At 43.3% G+C, this 25,234-nt stretch overlaps 2 protein-coding genes across 2 annotated transcripts; one reads left to right on the forward strand and one right to left on the reverse strand.

The window, feature by feature from the left end:
• Positions 1-1,225: 1,225 nt before the first annotated feature.
• Positions 1,226-10,788, reverse strand: hunk (hormonally up-regulated Neu-associated kinase). Its single transcript, XM_044042738.1, is given in 9 exon segments — positions 1,226-2,518; positions 2,961-3,120; positions 3,233-3,401; positions 3,490-3,616; positions 4,894-5,020; positions 5,389-5,528; positions 5,711-5,766; positions 6,453-6,745; positions 10,076-10,788. Coding segments are annotated over 9 exon segments (2,055 nt in total). The 5' UTR covers positions 10,310-10,788; the 3' UTR covers positions 1,226-1,769.
• A 2,803-nt stretch (positions 10,789-13,591) lies between these two features.
• On the forward strand, positions 13,592-24,634 carry scaf4a (SR-related CTD-associated factor 4a). Its single transcript, XM_044042559.1, has 20 exons — positions 13,592-13,753; positions 15,183-15,266; positions 15,363-15,407; positions 15,499-15,660; positions 15,759-15,891; positions 16,661-16,797; positions 16,920-17,096; positions 17,248-17,333; positions 17,426-17,513; positions 18,084-18,260; positions 18,363-18,436; positions 18,533-18,735; positions 18,890-18,990; positions 19,189-19,302; positions 19,404-19,560; positions 19,650-19,771; positions 20,175-20,328; positions 20,733-20,888; positions 21,203-21,802; positions 21,867-24,634. The coding sequence occupies exons 1-20, from the start codon at positions 13,724-13,726 to the stop codon at positions 22,478-22,480; spliced, it is 3,414 nt and encodes a 1,137-aa protein (XP_043898494.1). The 5' UTR covers positions 13,592-13,723; the 3' UTR covers positions 22,481-24,634.
• The last annotated feature ends 600 nt before the right edge of the window (positions 24,635-25,234 follow it).

Here is a 25,234-nt window from a genome sequence, read left to right on the forward strand (position 1 = left end):
TTGATGTTTGTTATATGGAGCAAAGCTTTTGAAAAATCAGAGATCGAATCGAGTCATCATTGCAGCCCTAAATTGTGTGAATGCAACTGATGTTTATATTTAAGTTCCTCACTTTAAACCCGTTATATTGATCCGAAGATGAAGCCAGACAGGGAACAAGCACCAGACAGAGACGTAAGAGGTTTAGTATAAATATTTAAAATACTTTATACAGCATAGAAATCTCTTCAACAGCCAAAAACAAAACCGTCCATTACAAAAATCTTATAAAAGATTCCCCCCCCCTCAGAGTCTGTATCAATCTCAGTATCAAGCAGGGAAAAAAAAAAAAAGGTACAAAGACACAATTTCATATGTCGACAATACGGTTTGACTCGTGAAACATTTGCATGCAACTTTTCGATTCGAAGAAATTCTTCAGTGTTGTAACAGTGAGACGCCTTTTGTGCCTGTGGAAGCTTCCGTTGTTGTCAAATAGTTTTATACAGTAAGGTGTGGAATATGCCAGTGAAGAGCTTTTTTCTCTCTCTCTTTTTTTTCTTTTCCCCCTAGAATCCGTCGTACTGTTATATACAAGCACACCTTTTCACGTCAGTCTCGGAGAGAGAGATCTCTTGGCAGAATACTCGTCATTGCAGTGAACACTTTTAAGACTATTGCACAAACTACCGCGTTAAGACAAAAAGGAAGTGAGTTATTTTCCCGGACAGTAGATCCTGGTGCTCTTCCCACCTACATACCCCTCAACCTTTGGCGAGGTTGATCAGTTTCATAAGGCTTTTGTTGCTCTATTTTTTTCTTTTTTTCTTTTATTACCTCCTTTATTTCCCCCCTCCTCTCCCTTTTCTTCCAAACTGAGTATAAATAGGCAAATCCAGCTGTGAGAAAATCACAATTAAGACTTTCACACTTGTACTTTCCCTGTGGGTTTAAAAAAAGGTCTTGCAAAGACTTGTCTATAAAAAAAATGCCAAGCCGTGATTTATTAAGTGGCGGGTTTTATTAGAGCGCTATAAAAAAGTGTGAGCTTGACTCTCTACTCCCGCCAACTGCTACTACTTCTATCCTACGATGGCACGGACGCTCAGACGCCGCAGCATCGTGGCAAAATCCACACAATCAGGTGCTGTTGTACAATAATGTATGAACAATGCAGTGAGGTAAAAGATGGTAAACACCGTTGTTACTCGTTAAGCTTTTGGTTTTTCAAGAATAGTGCAGTGAGTTTGTCGTCCAGTCCAGCAGTGGAAGTCTGTGGGGTTTTCTTTGCGGATTTTTCACAGAGACGAAACATTTACACACGTCTTCAGGGGTCAGGGTTAGCGTTGGGATCCAGTAGCTGGTGCGAATCAGTGAGAGCAATGTTACATGAGCGAGTATCTCTGGACTCAGTCTATAATACAGGGGTTTTGGCGTGTATTCAAGTGCGTACTGTACATCACTGGACGTCCGCTGTCCATCGCCGTAATCTGGGACGGCGCCAGGTTGAGTCATCGCTCTGGGATCCGTTTCAAATCTCATCTCCTCAGTGTCACCACCTTTTATGTTACATAGTGAGAGCAGTAATAAGAGAGGAAACACTCTCACTTAAACCCCTTTTTTTTCCCCTCATTTGAAGGATTCGTTCCCTTAAAAAAAAAAGTGGCGTAGTAGTAATAAAGGGACAGTTCACAGTTCAGAAGGCCACTCTGGAAGACCTCCCCAACAGAAACAAAAGTGTTGAGAGGGGCCTTGTCTTGTCATTTCCTTTCCTTCTCGTCTTTGACCCCTCAGCAGAGGGTCTTGAGTGCACCTGAGGCACAGAGAAGAGTCTGCATGGGGTAAGGAGGTGGTGACACCACTTCCTCGACGACCTGTTCCGGCCGGAAGGAGAAGGGCTGCAGCTGGACCTTCTTCTTGAGGATCTGACCGATTCCCATCGAAGGGAACTTGCTGCGGTGCGTCGGACTTTCGGGATCGCTGCTGCTGTTGTTGCTAGGCGGACTGAAAGCCGACGTGGGGTTTAGGGGACTGAAGGCGGATTTTGGAGGACTGAATGCTGAGCTTCCGGGGGGGCTTCCTACGATGCTGGGGGGACTGCCACTGGTGTCGGAAGAACCACACCAGTCTGTGGAGATGCTCTTCTTGGGCTGTGGGTTGACGATGAGGACTGGGGGGCTGGGGATCGTGGCTTTTTTCAAGTAAGAGGAGTCCGGTTGGAAGGCAGATACGTGGCGGGGTGGGGACAAAGTGCCGTTGGTGAGCTTGTACCAGGGGGAAGCCGGGGTGTCTTCGATTTGCTCGGCTTTGGAGAGGGAGCCGAAGGAATGCATACCGATAGGTGATGGAGCCGGTGGGGCTGGAATGTTGTGTTCTGGACTGGTGTTGGCGGGCGGGAGGGTGGCCAGTCGCCTCCGTTGCTGAGGGGTGTTGGGCAAGGGAGGTTGGATCTCGAGATATTCCATGGACGAGGAAGCGACGGTGCCAGGCGGTGCCAGAGGGGAGTTACGATGGCCACCAATAATGCCACGCAGTAGACCTGAGGAGGAAATGAGAAGCGTCGTTACATTACGGAAAATACCGCATGTGTCATCAGTGGCAGGATGAGGATAAGGGATGGAGTCTCGCTCCCCCCTTGTGACTGACTTTGCTTTGCTCATTTCAACTTATGTTGAGTCACAGTCATGTACTTACATTCAGACAAAACGTTCTCAGTCAAGATAAAAATTGAAAAAAAAAAAGTGGTTTGTCTTATGTCCAAGAAGTACCCTCACAGATGGATGGATGGATGGATGCAGGGAAGGAGGGGTGGAAGGATTGATGAAAGACTGGGGAACTACATAGGTTGTTGACGAATAAGAACATGCATGCTCAGTCAACCTACCCTGTATGAATACAAGTAAATAGAATAAAGCATTTTTTTAAACAACCTTTTTCATGATAAATCATTTCTTTTTAAACGAGATCATATGATTTCTCACCTGTCCTGTGTTTCTTCTTCTCGCTGGGCTTGCTCACAGCCAGGTAGACGGGCGTCTGTTTTGGGGGTATGGTGAGCTTGTCGACGTGCTTCCTCCACTGGGTCTGGTAGTATTCGTTTTTCTTCTTCTCGCCTTTCTTCTTCTCCTGGAACTGCATCTCCTAAAGACACGTGACAAAAAAAAAAAAACTCAGCATTTACCAAACCTGTTTTTTTTTTTTTATCACCTTGTAAATCCAACCCGAAACACCCAAGGAATGTCCTCCCACTTACCCTGTACTCTTTAGAGAGCCTCTTCATCTTCTTGTTGAGGAGGAAGTACACGGCCAGTGTGTGACACGCGCGGTTGGTGAGGACGGCGCTCAGAACCTCGCTGTGCTTGTAGCCCATTTTCTCCGTCATGTGCAGCAACACTGTGTGGTTTATTTCCTCAATGTGGATCCTGAACGCACAGCGATGAACGATTAAGGGTTGTGATGCAAAAAAAAAAGGGTTAAAAATTCAAACTAAAACACATGTTACAGTCTTACCTGTTGAGGTACGGCGCCCCCGTGTTCTTGTTGGCGAGCTGCAGCCAGGAGTCGGCCATTACTTGATGGATATTGGGACGCTTGTTTGGATCTGGCTCAAGTAGCTTCTTCAGAAGACAGATGGCGGCTGAGACACAGAGAGAGAGAATAAATATTCATATGCTGACACCAACTAATGACATTTCGTGCAAAGTTTTCCAGGATTGAAAAATGATATGAGCTAAATCTGTGTTGTATGGCCTCAAAATGAAATCTCAGCTTTATTTTAATTTTGCACCAAACTTGATGTATGGTTTTACATCTTCCTCTTAAAAACACTTAAAATGACACATCTATTTTTCAAACTCTGGCCGCAAACGATTTAATCAATTACTATTTTCATAATCAGTTTGACTGTTTTTTTTTTTTAGCTTATTAAATGTGAATATTTCCGGGTTTCTTTGCTCCATATGACAAAAAAAAATCATTAAAACCTAAAATAAAAAGTCTAACATCCAAACAAAGTGAGCCTTTTTTTTAGCAACAATTCCTCACTGCCTGTGACTGTCTTGTTAGTTCCTCTGACAAAAATGCAGGGTTGTTGGAGAGCGTCACTACGACGGAAGTCCAAGTTAATTAAACCGATGACTCGCCCCAGTATTTCCTCACGTCTCTGCCAGTTTGTGATTAATCTGCGAGCGCGTGTGACAAAACACACATCCACTGTACGCGCAGGCAGTGGACTCATCCCACTTATCCGCTTTCACTCCGTTATTGCATAACCGCGATGAGATGACATATCCGTCATTAAGCGCCTCTTTAATCGGGTTAATCTTTTCCTTGCTTGGCGGTTTTGAGAGGTGCAAACATGGGCGTCACGGCTTCCAGAGAAGTGGATCACACCTGTGTCACACATTTCCTCATAATGGTTTAACCCGTGCCAGGTAAAGGTTCACTGGGAGTCTTTTTTGTTCTTGATAAACGGGAATTGTTGACGTCACATGTCCTGTTGCAGTTCTTGAGAAAAGTTTATCAGGTGATTATCGCCGAATCAATTTATTGTGCATGTGCACGTACGGGGATTAACTAAATGTTACCTTTGGAAAAACGGCTTTGAATGTTTGAATGCAACCACAGTAGCACAGGTTTTCTAGCAGCAGCTTATCTTTGAATTACAGTTTTTTTTCTTTTTTGTCTCTTGGCAGACACTAAGACTTTTCATTACATTTGGAAATGTCAGCATTCTTTCGCTCTCTCACTTGAGCCAAAGGCAACAATAGTCACTTGGCACATTCATTTACACTCGTATCTGTTCGGTGTAATTACGAGGACCTGAGAGAGCAGCTGAGTTAGTGTGTGTGTGTGTGTGCGCCAGTGCAGTGTCAACACGATTTACAGGTCGCACGAAGCGGTATGTGCACACACCTGTGCAGAGCGAGGGAGGCAGCGGGTTCATCTCCTTGTCTACCATTTTCTGGTGCAGGGCTCGGAGGCTGAAGGGTTCCACGGTGAACGGCAGAGTCCCCGTCAACATGGCGTACATGTTCGCGCGCTGGGGACAATGAAGGAAAACACATCAGATTCTGATGCATAAAATGACAGTTTGGCTGATAGCTGATGCTAATGCTATTGTTTTTGGTAAATAATGGTCTGACCGATCACCGTAAATGTCTAAATCCTATGTTTTTTACAATGCTGTAGATGAAAAGGTAGCGCATTACCACGTGAAATCAAAATATTAACTACAATTTTAAACAACTCTAATGATATGAATTACTGTTTTATCCAAATAACCTTTAATGCAAGCCTTTTAGCCAGTGTCTGTGTCTGCAACTGTCACCACATTTGCCAAATTGTGGGACTCGCCGCGCGATAAATCAGCGCATCCCTTAAACGACATAGGACGAGAACTGAGCACACTCACATGGACCAGACGTCCACCTTCGGCCCGTACTTCTTCCTGGAGAGCAGCTCGGGGGCGGCGTACGCCGGACTTCCACACTGGGTGCTGAACGGGTCGGAGTAGCCCAAGATGCCGGCGCAGTTGCTGAGGCCAAAGTCTGCGAGGGCGACAGAAGCGGCGAGATTAGCACTCGGGTGAGAGCCCGTGAGGGGTTTTCAACAGAATATTTAATTGCTCTTTGGCCTTCACCACATGTGGTGCATTGTAACACTCTACTGTGGCATTTAACTCTTTAAAACAGCAAACACATGGGACCTTTTGTTGCGCTTAAAGACTCACCTATGAGCTTTATGTTGTCCTGCTCGTCCAGCAGGAGGTTTTCGATCTTCAGGTCTCTGTAAGGCCAAAAAAGAGACAACAGATACTGTAATCAGTGCCTGCACAATGTCAGTGTTTACATGAGATAGATTAGTCTTATCTAAGCCGTCTTCATACAAAGCAGACACAGGAGAGGTCTATGGGAACCCCCCCCTCCCCTCAGACACACATAACCCTCCTAATGTGGGTCACACTGGCTGATTTTCTGGATCTATTGTGTTCCTTTAAATCAACGTAAAATCCTGTTTCACAGATATTTACCTCGTCCATCTCAGTGTGATGGAAATGTAAGTTCCCAGGCTCTAAGTGGGAAAAAAAGCTTGGGAATTTATATGTGGAATTTATTCTGTATTTCTTTTTAACTTTATTTGTGAAAGAAATAAACTGGCGTGATTGACTTTTGGTTAAAGATAACTTCAACACGGTCCTTCCCAGAGTCTGGATGTAAATTGGTTTATCTTCCCATAAATAAAGTTCAGGAAACACTGACTCACATCATGTCTTTTGCAGTTATCAGGTTTGTTTATGTGGATTAACAGTAATGTGCACAATAAGGACTTAGCCTACACTTTTGAGAAAGAGGATCATGTCTGACTCAGAGATCTTAAACTCAGCATGAACCACACAAAACATCTGTGAGGTACGGATGACACGCCCCCGGTTTATGCTTCTTTTTCCACTCTTCTGTTACTTCCTTATTCACCTGTGCACCACGCCCGCCCTGTGCAGATGCTCAACGGCCAGCACCAGCTGCCGGATGTACTTCTGCGTCTCCCTCTCGTCCAGGCGCTTCTTGTCGTAGATGCGGTTCATGAGGTTGCCGCCGGGACACAGCTCCATCACCAGGTAGTAGCTGTTCTCCGTCTCCAGGATGTCGAGGAGCTGCGTGATGTTGGGGTGGCGGATCATCTGCTGGATGTGGCCCTCCCTGCGCAGGTTCTTGGTCACGTACGAGTCCTTCTTGGCCTTCCGCTTGTCAATCACCTTCACTGCCACCTGGAGGACAGAGGACACAGGAGGGGGGAGAGAGGCGAGGTGAGATGGTTTCGAGATAGTTTGCACTCTGCAACGTGGTGTTATATGATATTGTGGATAATTCCCATGAGAATACAGCACTAGAGCAATGTAGGTTGTAGTGTAACAGGTGATGAGGGACTCCAGTCTCCATTGCAGGGAATATAACACGACTCTGACCTCTCCCTCGCAGCTGCTGCCAATGTGGGGCAACTGAGGCGTTACAGGGCATCGACACTGCTGGGGGAGGTGTATATTTGTGTGTGTGTTGCAGAGGTTACTGAACCATTATAAACTAGGGTGGAAAAGCAAATGTTACCCTCTCTGTTCTGGAGGCGCCAACACCAAATGGAGAGTTAATATTCCCCCATTTGCCACAGAGCTGAGTCGCAGCTAAACACACATGAGGAGGTGACAAATGTGGACCCAAAGCTGGGGCAGAATAACTCGTCCTCTCAAACTGATTCAACTAATTGAGGAAAACTGATTTCCAAGCAGACATATTAACTTTTTATGTCTTTATTGTGTTCTGGACGTCTTTTTGTCCTTTGTCCTTGTCTCTCTCATGACTCTCCTCATAAAAGCGACAGATGTGTCCTTTACCTGAATGACAAAAACACTTTGCCTTCTGTCCGTAGCTTGTTCCAGTCAATATTATACTCTTATTTCATCCGTCGCCCGCGTCTCCTTGTCCCCTGTCTAGACTGGAGTTCAAGAACGTGGCCACCACACACAGCAAATCATCTCAAGGAGAGTCGAGAGACATGGAAAGGCATGACCAGTGAAACTAATCACCATATCCATTTAATGGCACGGCGAGGCCTGAAGTGGTTGCGTTTATGTGTATGCGAGTGTGTGTCCTTTCTTCCTTTTGTCCTTCAGTGCGTCTGTCAGTTTGCTTTGGTCCTTTCATCTTTGATAATTCATTCTCCTCTGAAAACCTTTTTACGACTTCTAATTAAAGCCGGCCGAACGTGCGTTTGTGTTTTAGTGGCGGCGCGATACGTGACCTGGGTTTCAGACCACCACCGCGAGACGTGTTTGGTACTTTCCACTGATTAAATTAAATTACATTACTATTGCACATGGCCATAACTTTAACACGTATTTGCTGGCGTTTCGCATCTTGCCTTTCATTTTCACAGAATCACAAATCTGAATCACGATCGTTTGTCTCTAAACAAACAAAATAAACATAATCCTGTTTTGTCACAAATTCTATCATCATCAAATAACTGCCTTAAGTGTCTTTCATTTGGATATTGCACTCAGTCTTATTGTGATATTGATTATATTCCTAGAGTGTATGATTACTTGTATCTGTTGCATCTTTATGGCATAAACACTGACCTTTTCAGGACCAGTAGTCCAAAACCTGGTCCTGATGAGGCAGAACCTCATCTCTGAGGAACTGGTTAAGTTTAGGACTAAGATTTGAATTTAAGTTAAGTCAAGCTTAGGGTTAGACGTGAACTGGTTATGGTTTAGGTCAGTGATAAGGCTTTGTTTGGGCTGAGCGTCCTCAGAAGAATAGCTCTGCCAACCTGTGTGTGTGTGTGTGTGTGTGTGTGTGTTCACAGAGCCAACATAATAGAATAATAGATGACCCATGTTTACGCCAAGCAGTAGAGAGGGGGAGGTGGTGTATGTATGTGGGGGGGTGGGGGCACTGTATTTACAGTAGGCTGATCTACAGTATATAAGGAGACAGGAGGGGAGAGGTGGGGGGGGAGGGGTGCACCCAGCCAGCCAGGGGGCTTCTGGGGGATTCAGTTGTTTTTCAACCGCCCTCAGACAGAAAATGGGGGTGGTGGAGGGAGGAAAGTGGGTTACAGACATCAAAACACATGCATGTGTCCTCGCCCGCCCCCTGACCACGACAGCACCATCTCTCACCTCTCCTCACTTTCAAACCTCCCCCCCATGCCTTTTAAACACACACACGCCCTTCTCATCCCTGCTGACTTTCTAGTGATGCTGATCATTTATCTGGGAATCCTTCGGTATCTTCTCCCCCCCCTCCTCCTCCTCCTCCTCCTCCTCTCTCTGACTGACCACCCTTGTGCCTCCTTGAATAAACTCACTGCCCCTCCGCTCCCTACCCGGCCATCGCCACTGACTGTGTCCCTGTTTTCCTCTGAATGAGAGAGTAAAGAGAGGGGAGGGTTTCGGCGATTGCCAGCGTTTGCATCATCCTCAACAAAGAGAGCAGAGGAAGGAGGGATGATGAGGTGAAAAGCAGGAGTGCTCTCTTCTATCCTCGCAGCATGGAGGTGGGGTTCATTTTAATATTATGGTTCATGTGAATATCATCATGTGATATATAATGTGTATTAATACGCACAAATATGCAGTACATGGGGTCACAGGTAGGAACATAAAGGAACAAGGGCAGCACTTGTTTATCCAATATGCAAATGTGCTGGCTGTTCCCTCAAAACAGCCTAAAGGAGACAAAGGCAACCAGTGGCCAGTGGTTGTTGCCCATATCAAAGCCCCCAATGTGGTGTTGGTGGAATGGTAATGAGGCCAGAAAGCCCATTTATCAACGACATGATTTCATATGTAAGTAGCAGCCCTGCTCCCTCATAGGCCAGGCCACTTTACCTTGGTGCACCTATCACGGGCTTGCGCGCCCATGCACACAGAAGTGAGGTCACCAGCATCGACAGACAAAGCATCGCTTAGTCAGTCTGCAACATGTGTTGGATGCAGGAGGTTGAGATGAACTCTCTTTGTCTCTCCCCCAAAAACGCACACACTATTCCGTGTTGTCAGTGAGGCTGAGCTGGTAAAACAAGCCCTGCTGAGCATGAGGCTGAGTTCTCCAGCAGCTGCTGCTGCTGCTGCCTCCTGAGCTCATTAACCAAAGGTTCTCAGTGCAAACCAGAGCTGATCACTTTCTCAGCTCAGAGCTGATTAACCGATAACACCTTTGACTGACATGTTAGAAAAAACAACAACAACAACAAAAAGAAATGTAGAATGTATGATCACGCAACAGAAGAAAAAAACCCAAAACAAATTGCCATGCAGACGTGAGCCAAGTGACAGCTGGCACTGCAGTGAAATAAGAGCTCCTTCCAAATGCCACACAAATTATTTTTAAATGTAACCAGTTTGACTGTATGTAACCCAACTTTTTTTTTTCTTTTAAAAGTTTAGTTTCCCATACTTAATTATTATGCCATGCTATTATTATACTGCCATGAGAAATAAAAACACATTACGCATGACTTCCAACACACACAAACACACACATGACATTTCTACACCACAGAACCGTGTTGCCTTCACGGTCAGTCAGCTCACCTTCTCCCCGGTCATCGCATGGAGACCTTCTCGAACTTTGGCGAACGATCCCTCTCCCAGTTTCCTGCCGATCAGATAGTTCCCGACCCGCTTGGTGTGGTAAAAGCTCTTGAGGATGTCCGCCGCAGGACTGCACAGTGAGGCCGGGAGGATGCTCTCGTCCCCGCCACAGCTCGGGGTTTTGCCCTGCTCGTGGCTGCTGTCCACGACCATGTCGCTGTCCGCAACTGGCATCGCAGCTCCTCTGCCCGGTGACTCCTTTTAACAAAGGATAAAAAAAAAGAGGCAGGCTGCTCTGTTCTCTCCCACCTTTCAAGGCAGGTATTAAACGCTTAACGTCAAGTGCGTTAACCTGCGTCTCGTCCCTAATGACAAATTAAGGGAAGCGGAGCTTGCGCCACCTGTTCATCCAAAAGAATCTGGTGCGCGCACTCAGCAGTTTCCAGGGAAGTCTTGTGGAGTGAATCAGCTTAGATTGAAATGACACGCACACAAATGACACCTCCAATCATGGCGAGGTAACACCTGACACAGACTGTCTTCGTACATAAAAACAACAACAACAGAGGTAGGTTGGATGATCCGTCTCCAGACATGAGCGCGTCCTGATGAGTCTGTGCGCAGGCAGCGTGTTCTCTTCAGTTTGAAGCGACTTTCCCGGTCATCAGAGTGGGCGTTTCTTTGACTGTGTGAGTGTGAAGGAAAAACACACACACGCACACACAGCCCCGCTGCCTGACATCGTGGTGGTAGTCGGGGGTTGATTTTCAATCCAATCAGCGCGGGCGGGCGGAGCGCACGGTGAGAACAAGGGCGACAACTCCTCCCGACTCCGCGGCTGCCCCACACAGATACGCACGACGCACTCACACTGTACACGACCAAGAACAAAGAACACATTAGCAGCCGGAGCTGAGACACAGCAACGCCATCACTACATATATTTATTTATTTATTTGTCCTTCATTGCTGTGCGTCTGGATGGGATTTTCTTCAGTCGAACAAGGGTCGACTCGTGCGTAAAAGGATCCAAATGCATTTAAACCATGCGTTGTTTACATCAGGCAGCACAAAGGTTTTCTCTCTCCATAACATGTAAACATTTCCATTGACACATACATGTTGCCAGTGTCTTATCTCATATTGACTCATCTTGAAATCAGATGACTTCATAGACACATCATGCATGCACCATGAGGCATAAACAAGAAAATACAAGCAACCATTCTCAATCTGACTAATAATCATAATCATAATAAACTTTATTGGTATGGCTCTTTCAAAACACTGTTACAAAGTGCTTTGGGATATAAACAACCCATCAAAATGCAGGTTGTGTATAGAAACTCAAATATATAGGGTGAGGCAGAATGTTTTATTTAAATAGATATAGTTTTTTCTTTTATTATTATTTGTTTTGTCTTTAATCTCCTCCTTCATTTCCCAGTAGAAACCTGCCGACTTTGCACCTATGATACGTTTATAACAACAGTATATATGCCTTTCTGTATAGTTTCACCCTGCCATAACTTGCCACCTCGCAAGATCACAAGACGGTTAAGTGTTGACATTTGGTTGGCGTTGTGTAAGCCTGCTCATGGGTTGTTGCCAAACTTGGAGTTGTGCCAGCGGTTTTAAACTTGTACACCAGCTCCAACAGCACACACAAAGGAACGCTCCTCCCTCCTGCTCCTGCTGGAGGTGATCACTGGCCTAATTAACATGGTGTTCATCACTCAAAGGAGGTCACCTGCAGGGAGGGGCAGCACGTTGAGACACATTCATTTATCCTATATTTCACCTGACTGAATAATTAAAGGAAATAAAGCTTTTTTATTGTTGTTGTTGTTATTTGAGTGTGTACTATCATCGCGTTTAATTACACACAGGTGCTCACTCTTAATGAGGATTCCTGGAGGGAGGAGGAGGGAGAGGAAGAGGAGCTACACCTTCACATTCAATACACATAGAAACATTGCTTTTTAGGCACTTGACCAAACAGCCAGGCATGAAACCAAAAAGTGTAAGTATACCACCATCTATTGGGCTTCTACTACACTGCATGAACATACACTCAACAGCCACAGCATTAACACCAGTAACAGTGTTTGAGGTTGTAGGAGAACAGCCAGTCCCACATGTCTAGACATGTATTCTTTGTCACCTTGAACTCACAGCCACTGTTTTTCTCCTTCGTTCTATATTTTGATGAATTAGAGTTATTTTGTGTACGCACTGTATATATTTAAAATATGGCATGCGTATTTATTTTGGAAGTACCTCTTTCACAAATTATGATCTGAAATGAATGAAAAGATAAATGTGCTGTCCTGATCCAAAGAATATCAGGCCATATCAGACTTTGTTAGTGTTTGGACGAGTAATGCATGAGATATTACCAAATGAGGCACTTCCACATGCATCAAGATAAGATACACAGGGCAATGTGCAATGCATGTGATGCTGAGACTATGTATAATAATGTTATAATGTTTTTGGATGTCTCGTTTGTCTCCTGCATTACTTTTCCCTTTTCTGCTTGATACGACAGGGAAGAGGGGGGCTGGCTGGTGTTTAAAGAAATAGTCTGTGCACAAGATGTGGTCTACATTGTGTCCACACCTGGGATCTCTTAATTCCAACATGGAGCAGAACTCTTTGTTATTATCCTGGTTTTATCTTTGTCTTGTGTCATCATGCTTCTGTTTATGAGACAACAGGTGGTGTATAATGATGCCCTCAGGATTCTACCTCTGAGGCCCAGATGCTGAAGTTGTGCCAGTGAAATTTGTATAACTGCATGAGTCACTTTGAACGAGGTCATTTTGGTCCTGTCCAACATCAGATTCAGCTCTGATCATTATCAAACCCAGCTATGGAGAGTTATTTATATTTACACTGCATTTTACAAACTTGCCTTTGAAGTATTTCTTTTAGGAATTGTGTTGTTTTCATGCTTATAATAAAGTATAAATTGTGGTTTGTTTAACTGTCTCTATTTGTAGGACTCAACCAAATAAAACAAAACAAGATTTTTGTATTTAATTGGGCTGCAACTAACTTATTACTTTCATAATCGATTAATCTAAAAATATCAGATGTTGATCAGTGTTCTGAAGAACAATTTCTTCTTTTGTCCACAAACCAACATTATTTCGTTTTAATGATTTCTTTGTTATATGGAACAAAATATTCACATTTAAGAAGCTGAAAAATCTGAAAACGTTTTTATTCGATTAATAATGGTTGCAGCCCTAATATTGTTCATATTTTACATTGTGTATTATTGTAAGTAGTATTTCTTCTTATTTATCCTATTTTGTCTATATTTTCCTTATACTCTAATTCCTTTGAATCTCTTATTACATTCTGCTGCTGCCTGTTGTGCTATGTGTCATGTACAATATTTATGAATTACAATACGTTATTTTCAATCCTGACCACACGCCGCCATCTACTGGACAAAACTCGTAACTGCAGAATAGCGTCCCATCATGCTTTGCCGTACCCGCCGACCCGAGATCCACCGATGCTAGGCTAACTACCTTTAGCTGCCGGGAGCGGACATGTTGTACCGACCCCTCCTTGGATAAACATTGTATTAAGCGGGGAATCGGGTACTGGGGAAAGGCTAGGGGGACCGGGACCATGGAGGCCGTCAACGCCTTTAACCAGGAGGTAAGCTTCCTTTGGGGCACGCCGAGACATCGGTTGAACCGGGGCTGGCGGCTCTCTGGTCGTGGTGTTTCAGTGGAGCTAGTCGTGCAGGAGGCAGGAGCGACCTGTGGGGCCTGCTCGCCCAAGCTAACCGGACATGTCCTCCTTATCTGTGGCTCTGCTAACCGCGTTAGCGTTCGTGCTGCACGCCTTTTGTGTCAATAAGACAATTAACAATATATTCTGTTAAGGAGAATGTTAGCGCAACCGTAGCCAGCCTGTAACGGCTACTGTTTTCATGCAAGTGTTAGCCAGTGGGTGTTTGTTGGTTATCAACATTGGCAACGATGCTAACACTGTGCGGCCATCAACGCTATAAGCTAGTTAACTGCCTCAATAATATAAACAGCGTGTGTCTGGCAAGTCAGTTTAAATCAGAGGTCTCAAACTCGTGGCCCTTCATTTGATTTCATGTGGCCCGCCACTGAATATAAAGTTATAACGAAGTATATCTCTGTGGTTTGCTTTTGTGTTTTTTCAAATGTACCTGCATCTTAAATGTGAACTTTCTTTCGTTTCGTAAACACTTTTATTTTGAAATTCTGTGATATAGTGTACCACATATCATTGTTGCAGCATCATAGCGGAATATCGTGATATAATAGACTGGCCCCAGAGTCATTTGAGTTGAAGACCCCTGGTGTAAAGCCTGAGAATTGATTAAAAAAAAGGCCAGTTAATAAAAGGTGAAATCATCCGCTGGTGTATTTAGTGTCTCCTGTTTGTGATGATGGCCTCTTTGACTCTTAAACATAACAGCCACCCGATTTTCTGATATTCTGTTTATTCATCACAGTCATGCATTAAGTCTTGGTTTCAGAGCTGGGATTACATTGGGTTTAGCTTACGATTAAGTTAAAGGTTATGGTTAAGCATTTAGTTGTGGTGATTAAGCTTAGGGTAACGGGTTAGGGAATGCGATATATCAATGAGTGTCCTCACTAAAATGTGTGTGTGTGTGTATGTCTTTCATCTGTTTGTGTATTTCCATTTAAATGTGTGTTAAAAGCAGTCATTAATTAACTAATGTCTCATACCCCTACTGCCAAAACGCACTAAAAAGGCTCAATTTAACCCGTCAACATCTTGCGCTTTTATTATTCCCTATGACTGATGAAATGTTGGTTCTGTAAGCACTACAATGCTTTTTTGTAAACTGACTGTGCTTAATAATCCCCCTCCACTCAGTTTTTCCTGACACTCTTAATGCTAGATAAACATGGCCTCACTGACATCAGTGTGTTTGAGGACGTATTGTCAAAAATCTATATGCTTGAGAGCTGCATAAAGCACTGTGTTGAAGAGGACATGTTTTTCTACAAAATGAGCTATAAATTGTGTACTTGGTGGTGAATCATGTGGCAAACATTCTCAACTTTCTTCTCTCTAGTTATTCTCCCTGATGGAATCCAAGCCCCCGATCTCTCGGGCGAAGATGATATCCATCACCAAATCAGCCATCAAAGCTATGAAAGTAAGATTGAGTTTGAGTCAGTTTTGAGGTTGTTTTTTTAAAAAAATTATGTCCCCCTGTGTTTTGGGTAATCTTCTTTCCTCCTTTCTCCCTCAGCTCTACAAACATGTGGTCCAGATTGTGGAAAAGTTCATTAAGAAGGTGAGAAAAACTGGTCTAAAAGGAGAAACTGCTGTGTTTCTCCTCAGCAATTTTGTACACTGAATCTTTGTTCTCCCTTTACTCTACTTAGTGCAAGCCTGAGTACAAGGTAGCAGGTCTGTATGTGGTGGACTCCATTGTTAGGCAGTCCAGACACCAGTTTGGAGCAGACAAGGACGTGTTTGGCCCAAGATTTACCAAAAACATCGCAGGAACTTTTGAGAACCTCTGCCTTTGCCCTGTAGAGGACCGGGTAAGGACTGAGAGACCTGCTATTTTATTCTGAAATGCTACAATGTGATTTAGTCTTCCTCTCATTTTGCTCCATTGCCTCCATATGTTCCTTTGTAGAGTAAGATTGTGCGAGTGTTGAACCTGTGGCAGAAGAATGGGGTGTTCACGATCGAGATTATTCAGCCTCTCTTGGACATGGCAGCTGGTTCTGGCAGTGCTGCAGCTCCGTACACATGCACAGACGAGCCAGGTAATTAGTGAAATTGTGTATACGAGGATGGAGCAGTTCCTCCAGGAATTTGCAATGTTGTGTTCCCAACAATTAACACAAATTCAAACAATTACCACAACTGTTGCAGAGCTTTGCACTTTTCCCTAAACACTACAACTTTGACCCATCACTTTAGTCTCATCATTCTTCAATGATCAGGCTTTCTCAAATGATGAGTTGGGACTAGAGGTACCAATATATGCCATTTTAATAATTGATGCTGGCTGGTTATTATTGATGAATCGGCCCTGATTTCCACAAACATTGGCGTCGGCATTGGCCTTCGAAAAAAACATATTCATCCACCTCCAGTTGGGACCATAAAGTACTGTTTACACCGAGATATGACTGTGACAAAACATGCAACCGAAACTGGAAGTGTAGTAATAATGATGTTGCAGAAGTTGCTATATATTGTGTCAACATAATAGGCCTGTAGTTAGCCTTTCGTTTTACATTATATTGAGAAAAAAATAAAAACATCATGACAAATAATGTCTTAAAATACTAAAACAACAACGTTCATTGCAACTTTTTGAATAAACGGCCCCAAATTTAGGCATTTTTGGTCACAGCAATCACAAAAACAATCTGTGAAATCATTGATATAATAATGAATTAATAATATAATGATTAGTTAGATTTGAATTCACAGGTACAACTTTATAAATTGTATTTGGTCAATTTTTCTGTAATCTCTGACTGATGGGTTTTGAGGACACTGACAAAGCCTTGCTTCCTCCACCAGGTTCTTCTCCACCTCCAGCCAAAGAGCCAGTTACTGCAGTAACGGCAAACTCCACCATAACACCCACTGCTCAGCTGCAGAACTCTGATGCCTTTGCTGCTGTGGCACAACTCTTCCAGTCGTCACAGGGTCAGCAGGTGAGTTTGTATTTGGGTTGAATCAGCTTTGACTGTAGTCTTGTTGCTTGTATTGTTGTTATTAATTGCGGATTTCTTACATGTCGATGTTTTTCCCATTCTCTGTCAATGGCGTTTTATAGCTTCAACAGATGCTGCAGAACTTTCAGCAGCAGCCTGTGAAGCCCGACATCCCCACTCAGCCTCCTCTTCATATGAGCCACATACAGACTCAAAACATCAACCCTGTCCTAGGCATCAGCACTTCACAGCCTCCCCTGCCCACTCAGCCCACGCAGCAGAAATCTGCCTTTGACACGGTGATTGTGTGCTTTTGTTTTTACATATACCACCCATGGTTAAATAATATCTGATATGGCAGATTTTATTTGCAGAGGCTGTACAAGCTCTGCCATGCAGATAATATCATTTGTGTATTCTTGACATTCATATCCTTTCTCTCCCTGTTAGAAATTGCTGGACCGTTTTGACTATGATGATGAGCCAGAAGTTGGGGAGGAAACAAAGAAGGATGACACTGCAACTCAGCCCTCCTTGTAAGCCTTAGATTTATAATATCTGTGTGTGTGACGCCAGGAATAGCCAGACTTTGATTTATTAATTGAATGGTATGTTTTTTAAATCACAGTATTCAGCAGCCTCCAGGCTTCCCACAACAGCACATGGAGCACTTTAAACCACAGATGATGAACATGTCACAAGATCTCTTGCAACAGGTAAGGAGAACAAAAAATTAATTGTGAAATAATTAATAGTCTTTTATTATCCTTTAAAAAAAAAAAAATTTAACCACAACTTCTGTTACATTCACAAGTTCAGCTCCACACAACTCTCTCGGAGTTTCTCGGTATATCGGTGTTTAGATCTCGTACCACCATGCGAGACTCCCACTGTGCACACAGGAAGTGATTCTTTTCATGTCAAGACAACAAATTTGCTCTAGCAGAGCAAGACAAATCACAAAGAGGTCTGCGTTTGGCACTGCTGCTGTATACACACAAATGCTCCCCTGGTCAGGTCTGATAATATTGCCTCACAGAGCGTGTTTTCAGATGCAGCACACAAATACTGTAATATTATTTCTGTTAAGACGAAACAGAGGGACAATGATGATGACACCAACAATAACAAAAAATCCTAATCATTTCATATACATATATAGTGTAACGCTATATATTGTACATTATATGCACTATATTGTAAGAGGCAAATCAATTTATTTTTTAAATGGTAAATTTATGTAAAAGCTGATTTTGCATAGTATTTACCAAGGTTGTATTCCTCAGGTTCCACTCCCTCCTAATGGCCAGCTCCAGGCCTATGGTTTACCACCAGGACAAAACTTCCCAGGTATCATGCCTCCTATGGGGCATGTTCATCCTGGGCAGCCCCTCCCTGGTTCCACTGGGCCTCCAGGTTTCCCAGGAGTATTTCCTCCACATAATGCTGCCCAGCAACAACAGGTGAACCAAACTGTGATACAAAATATTTGGCAAAATGGTATCTACCACCTAGTCGTTTTCAGTATACAGCGTATTAACCATACTATCTTCATACCATACCAGGACTTGTCGATGGATACAGACCTTTCATCTATGAGGGATGGCAGACACGGTCAAAGGTCGCGCTCCGGCTCTCGGTAAGTGTGTTCTTTTTTCATTTAAAAGCTGCACAACATGTCAATTTGTAATGAACAAACCATTAAGTTAAATTTCCTTTTTTTTTTCCACTGCAGGTCTCCAAAGCGGAGGAGGTCACGGTCTAATTCCCGCACACGGCGGTCGAGGCACAGGCGTTCCCGCTCACGCTCCAGAGAGCGGCGTCACCACTCCCCACGCTCTCGCTCGCAGGACCGTAGGGAGAGAGAGAAGGAGAGAGAGAAGGAGCGAGAGCGACGGCAGAAAGGCCTCCCACCATCCAAGAGCGAGACGCTAAGCAGTGAGTCATAATCTGTTCAGTCTCATATTTATTTCAGTAATTACATGGACCAAAAACGGTCTGTTCGATTTTCTTAAGTGGTTTCATTTCTTTCTTTTTTTTTAATTTCTATTAAATCTTTGCTCATGTTATCTTTTTTACTTCTCCATTTCAGTTTGCAGTACGACTCTCTGGGTGGGCCAGCTCGACAAGAGAACACAACAGCAAGATGTTGCATGTTTACTAGAGGAGTTCGGGCAGATAGAATCCATCAATGTAAGCTCACTTGTCTAAATTTTATGTTTAGATATGACACCGACTCCATGTTTATTAGTAAAATGCTAACACGTTTATGTTTACCATTTTTTCCCCAATTACAGTGACAAGAACGTGCCATAGGGCAGTAATAAGACGATTACTAAGTTATTAAATGAATGGCAATCACAAAGTCTTTGCTTTTTCTCTTGTTTAAAGATGATCCCTCCACGCGGATGTGCCTATATAGTTATGATACATAGGCAAGATGCCTACAGGGCCCTTCAGAAGCTTGGCAGAGGATCTTACAAAGTTAATCAAAAATCCATCAAGGTCTGAGAGCTTCACACAATTCTACCTTTCAAAGATAAGATCTATAAAGAAGGAATTGTTGCTTTAATCACCACTTTTTTTTTTGATACATTTCTTGTCAGATTGCTTGGGCTTTGAACAAGGGCATAAAGCCTGAGTTTAAACAGTTCTGGGACGTGGAGCTGGGTGTCACTTACATACCTTGGTCTAAAGTCAGGGATGATCAGTTGGAGGAGCTAAAAGAAGGAGGAACACTGGATGTCGAGACATTATCACCAGGTAAACGCTGATAGACACATACTTATACAACACATGCAAGTATGAAACTCTTTGTTTCAACAAATCTGAATTACGTTTGTCATTTTCAGAATGGAGTGGGATGAGGAAGATTTTAGATCTTCCAGAGGAACTGAACCACAATGGCCGTTCAGAGCCACAGGAGGAGACACAGATATTACCTGTGTCTACTGCTGCTGCTCCTCCTGCACAGGTAAACAATGGCTGCATGCTGTTTCCAGTATTTTAAATGTAGAGGTATATAACAAAAACAATTTGACAAGCAAGTGTTAAACCTGACCTATAACCTCTTAGAGAACATTTAATCGGGTCCTCAAGGAATACATTATGCTGCGATTGCAACAATTAACTCTGACTTAACTGTAGTTTTCTGCAATATACTGCACCGTGACAGTATGTTTCATCTTTTGTTATTGATCAGTCTTTCTCTAATTGGGTTGGGACAAAAAAGTGGGACCCGCAAATGGTCAATACCACTTACACTCCGCCTCCATCCATGGATATCCTGGAAGGCCTGGTTCAATTGAGAGTATAAAATGATGCAATGAAGAAATAATTGTTTGACAAGTGTAGTAAAACCCTGTAAATGTTCTCAGGTTCCACCAATGCAGCAGCCAATGATCGGTGTGGGTTCCCTCCAGCCTCCTGTCTTTCCTGGACCCATGGGCATGCTCCCTCCTTCCTTCCCCCCAGGTGTCCCCCCTCCTCCTTTCATCAGACCTGGCTTCAACCCCATGCAGATGCCTCCAGGTAGCACCACCCTCACCTGACATCAAAGGCTTTTCATCTCTTAAGGCTTTTTATTTAGTCTTTTTCTGTCACACAGTTCAGTTTATTTGATAGAACATTTTTTTGACACCTTACCTATAGTTACTTACAATCTGACATGCTTCAGAGTAACCATGGTTTCTAAATGATTTTCAGTTTTATGATACTTCTTATACAGAATTCTTGTAAATCTATCAGCAGCCTTTGATCTGTGTCAAGTTGTAATTGAGTCCTGTGGTAAGTTTGCTTTACAGTGAAACCACAACAAACCAAACTATTCCACATTTTGAAAGACAGATTTCACAGAAACCTGGGATTACTGAATCAGTGCACAAGAGTTTTGGAGAAAAAAGTGACCCAAATTCATAATACCGCTCTTCTCCCAGGTTTCCTTCCCCCTGGTGCGATGCCTTTAGGTCCCCCACCTGCTGCCAAAGGTGGAGTTGAGGACCAACCTCTGGACCCAGCAAGTCTGGGTAACAGGAAAAACGATGAAGGCTCAGAGGGTCCCAACATCTTCAACAATCAGATGGCACCTATGGGTCAGTCTGTCTTTCTTTTTACCTGATAGTGTGAATATCGCTATAATAATTTGTAAATATGTTTCTATTAGAGGGAACAAATATAACTGGACACAATATCCCTTTAAATCTTTTAGAATAGTTTAGCTTATATCCTCCATTTTCACAATTGAACAACATAACATCACTGTGTTTGTCTGCTTCTAGGCTGTACTAGAACTGAACGTTAGATCCACAAATTTAGGATAAAAAGGGACAGCCCTATTTTACAGTATTTGCTTGGTGATGTCATGGGTTTATAGTAAGGCTCTATCTGGTTTCTGTTTCTCCATCAGGCAACCAACTAGGTGCACCACCAGGTGGTCTTTCAGGTATACCTCCAGGTGGTCCTCCAGGAAGCATCCAACCTCCCACTGGTGGCCTGCTTGGTGCACGGCCTGGTATAATCCCACTGCAGCGTCCTCCTGTTCCTCCACTACCACACATGCAACGTTTCCCTCCACCCCATGTGACACGACCTCCTCACCCCAACATGCCCCCTATGCCCCCACAGATGTTACCAAGGGGGCCCCACCCTCAGCCCCTTGCACCCAAAGGAGGTTTTGGGATGCTACCTCCCCTCAACATACGTGCTTCTTTCCCCCCACATGGGCACGGGCCACTTCCTCAGGTTTCTCTTCCTCAAGTTTCTGTTCCTCAAGTTTCTGTTCCTCAAGTTCCTCTTCCTCAAGGTCCTCCTCCTTTTATCAGACCAGGAGGACCTCGTGGCTTGGAAGGACCAGAAGAAACAGAGGGTAGACCTTTTAGGGGAGAAAGACCTGGATTCAGGGACCGAGAGCCAGACAGGGAGAGAGACTGGGATCGGGACAGGGACAGAGAGAGAGACCGGGGTTTTGGAGGTGGAAGGCGAGCATTTGGTGATGGACCGAGAGGTGGCGATGGAGGAAGGGGGGCGGGTGGTGATGGAGGAGGAGGGGGGTGGTGATGGTGGCAGGGGAGCGGGTGGTGATAGAATGGAGGGGAGGGACAGGCTTGGAGGCTGGCAGGAAGACGGAGGCAATCACCGAGGAGGATGGGAGAGAGATCGGGACAGGGATCGGGATCGGGACAGAGACCGCGATCGGGACCGAGACAGAGACAGACGAGACTGGAGGGAGAAGCGAAGCAGTCTTGACAGGGACAGGGAACGAGGAAGGGGTGATAACGGGGAAAGGGATCATGGGAGGGGGGAAGGAGGAGAAAGAGGAAGGGGAGACAGAGGGAGTCGAGAGCGAGAAAGAGGGAGAGGAGCTGAGGGGAAAGAAGGGGACAGGCCCAGGCGATCAGAGCGGCGAGAGAGGATCTCGCGATGGGACAGGGACGATCGACTAGCCGAACTGGAAAACATGGAATTTCGGACCTCTAACAGCACAGAGAAACCCTGTGTGACTCCTGCGCCTACTGTGGAAGCTAGTCAAAAACCCAGTGAGGAAGCTTCTCAACAAAAGCCAGACTCAGAACTCCTAGCTCCGCCCCCCGAGGCAACTGCTGCTGCAAAAGAGCCGGTGCCGACTGAGCCTTTACCTTCAGTTCAGAGTGAAACTACAGACATAAAACAGGAATCAGCATCATAGACTGGCTCAGACTGTTCCTAATCGCCAGACATTGCTGCTGAGAACCACTGAAAGATGACCCAGGTGTTTGTCACCATGGTAACCAGTCTCAACTCCTGGAAAGAATAATAACTAGCCACAGTTTATCAGATGGGGTTTGTTAGTTTCTGGGAAGAAACACATTTCTTGAAAGCAAACATCTCCCACACATAGAATTTACTGTTTTTACGGTCAAGTTTCATTTTGCATCCTTGTCTCAAACCAAAAGAACACAATGAGAGAGAGTCAGTTTGGGGGAGAAGTGATGCAGTAATGCATTGGTTGTGACCACTAATGTTTCTCCTCACATGTGATAATGTTGCTCTGTCCACTAGAGCTTAATGTCAGCGTAGGTTTTATGTTTTTACTCAAATTGGTTCAAAGATGGCAAACAAATTATGTTTATGGCACCGCTTTAGTTCAAGGCCTCATCCTTTCACCCCTCAACATAGCAAATCCATTCATTTTTAAATTCATATGTTTTTATTTGCTAAAAGATTCACGTCAAACACTGAATATCTTGAGCGTTTCTGTTCTTTTATTTTTTTTTCATCCTGTCTTGCCTGAAGGGCACTGCTTTGAAAGGACTATGGTGGCCTTAAAACCTATTCAAGATACTAGGTAATTGGATGCTGGCCTTATGATTTAAACAACATATTCCTTAGTTTACATGTTTTGGTAAACTTCCCAGAATTTTACCAAAGTCTATCCGTGTTTTTGACATATGCACATTTTCTGGCCAACACCTCGAGTCTTTAAAAATCACTTTAGAAGCCGAGCTCACATGGTCCCTGAATCTAACAGTGATTATGTTCAGTTTCCTTTCAAAAATGTAACACTTTCATTCTCATTATTTTGACCATGACTCAACGATACCTAACATTTTTGACACAACTGTGTCATTTTATAACCAAACTGTCGTGAGAATCTTTTAATGCTATTGTTTGGTTACTGAAATATTGAGCAGTGGCATAGGGAAACTGACTGAATGGCCGAGAGGCATTTCAGATGAGTGATTTCAACATTAGGAATGAAAGAATCCCAGGTTTCTTGTGGCATAGCTCCCTTGGAATATTTAAGAAATAATCAGTTTTGATGCCATTAGATAATCAGACTTTGTTTCAGAAGTCAGTAGGAACTAAATGTGGAGATGTTATGCAAAAATTCAACTCAGTTTTCCCATTAATACGCTCTTCAATAACTTACAAATTTTTATTTTGAAACGAAATGTTTAGGTCATTTTTTAAACATTTACATCTTGAAAGTGCTGCTGAAAAAAATCATGTGTACAACCAAGTAATTATTTCTGCTGTCTAAATTTAATGCAGTTGTCTAAAGGTGTGTATTTTATGTTAACAAAATAAAGCAGAGTCCTTTTTTTTTGTCAATCCAACTGAAGTACGTCCAACCCAAGTTAATTTTATCTATTGTACTCAACAAAAACAAGCGTAACTCCAGGCGCCAGCTCTGTCATTTTGTATAAATATAAGTTAGTAAGTGGTAACGTGATCTTTCCCTGTGCGTACTGAAGGAAGGGGGAATTACCTTGGCTCAGATGAATTATGTTTTGGAATCTTTATCGATTTGTCTCGTATATGTGTCAAACTTTGATATAAATTACTTTTGGCCACATGAGAATTCATTTTTCTTTGGTCTTTGACAAACACAGCCTTCAAACTTGGTGTCCATATCACTGAATACATATTGTGTCTGATATTATTTTACTTTTTTAACATATCACGCCCATGGTCTGCTCAAGCTCAAGTCTTGTTCTGTAGTCGTTCTAACGCAGAGACACCAAGGGCTAAGCTTAAGTGATGAATTGAAGAGTATTGCTCGGGACACTTTGCTGTAAATATGCTTGTAACACTGACACTCCTAGGGCGTCAACAGTGATTGTTGTTAATAATCTGTGATTCATTTACTGGGGAGTAAAGGAAAAAAAAAAAAAACCTGTTGACATTGAAGGAATAACAGAGGCCCTTTGCTTTAATGTTTTTAACTCCTCATGGTTTGAAAGTTGACAGATGTTTCTATGACTTGTAAAAAAAAAAATGCAAAAGACATGGACATAAAGTCTTCAATATTTCAACCATAGGAAATTGTTTTTAATAAACTATTTTTTTACCAAAAACATTTGGCTTGTTCAGATTACATCTCTGATCTGGTAACACTTAAAGACTTGATGCAACCTTATACACTTATGTACTGAGATTTTGAATTATATTATTGTACGGGACACCCAACTTCCCATCCCACCTAACTCTACACAGTTGTTCACCTTCATAAAGTGGGACAAAGCATCAAATTATCTTTTGCACTTGTGATACACTTCAAGACCATGGTTCTCAAACTGTGGTGTGTTGACCACAGGTCATACGTGACCTTACTTGGAGGAAAATTGGAAATACTATTCTAATAGTTACTCTACTCAAATTGCTGGCTTTGCTCAGCCTATTTACACCACTGTATTTTAACGTTGGCAATAATGGTTTTACTTGGAGCGCAGTTGCGTCAAAGAGCATGTTTTAACATGGTGGTCCCCAAACTTGAGGATAATGTGTTATAATAATAACATTAATAATAACGATATTGAATAAGTCTAACGGTATGTATTCTTGTATATTATTTTGTAATATAATATATTAGGGGTGTGTGTTGATTTAACCACTGTCGAAAACCAATCAAAATCAGTCATTTTGATCATGTTCGTCTCTGATTGGCTGGCTGTGTGAT

Source organism: Solea senegalensis, linkage group LG13, assembly GCF_019176455.1.
Source record: "Solea senegalensis isolate Sse05_10M linkage group LG13, IFAPA_SoseM_1, whole genome shotgun sequence".
NCBI lineage: Eukaryota > Metazoa > Chordata > Actinopteri > Pleuronectiformes > Soleidae > Solea > Solea senegalensis.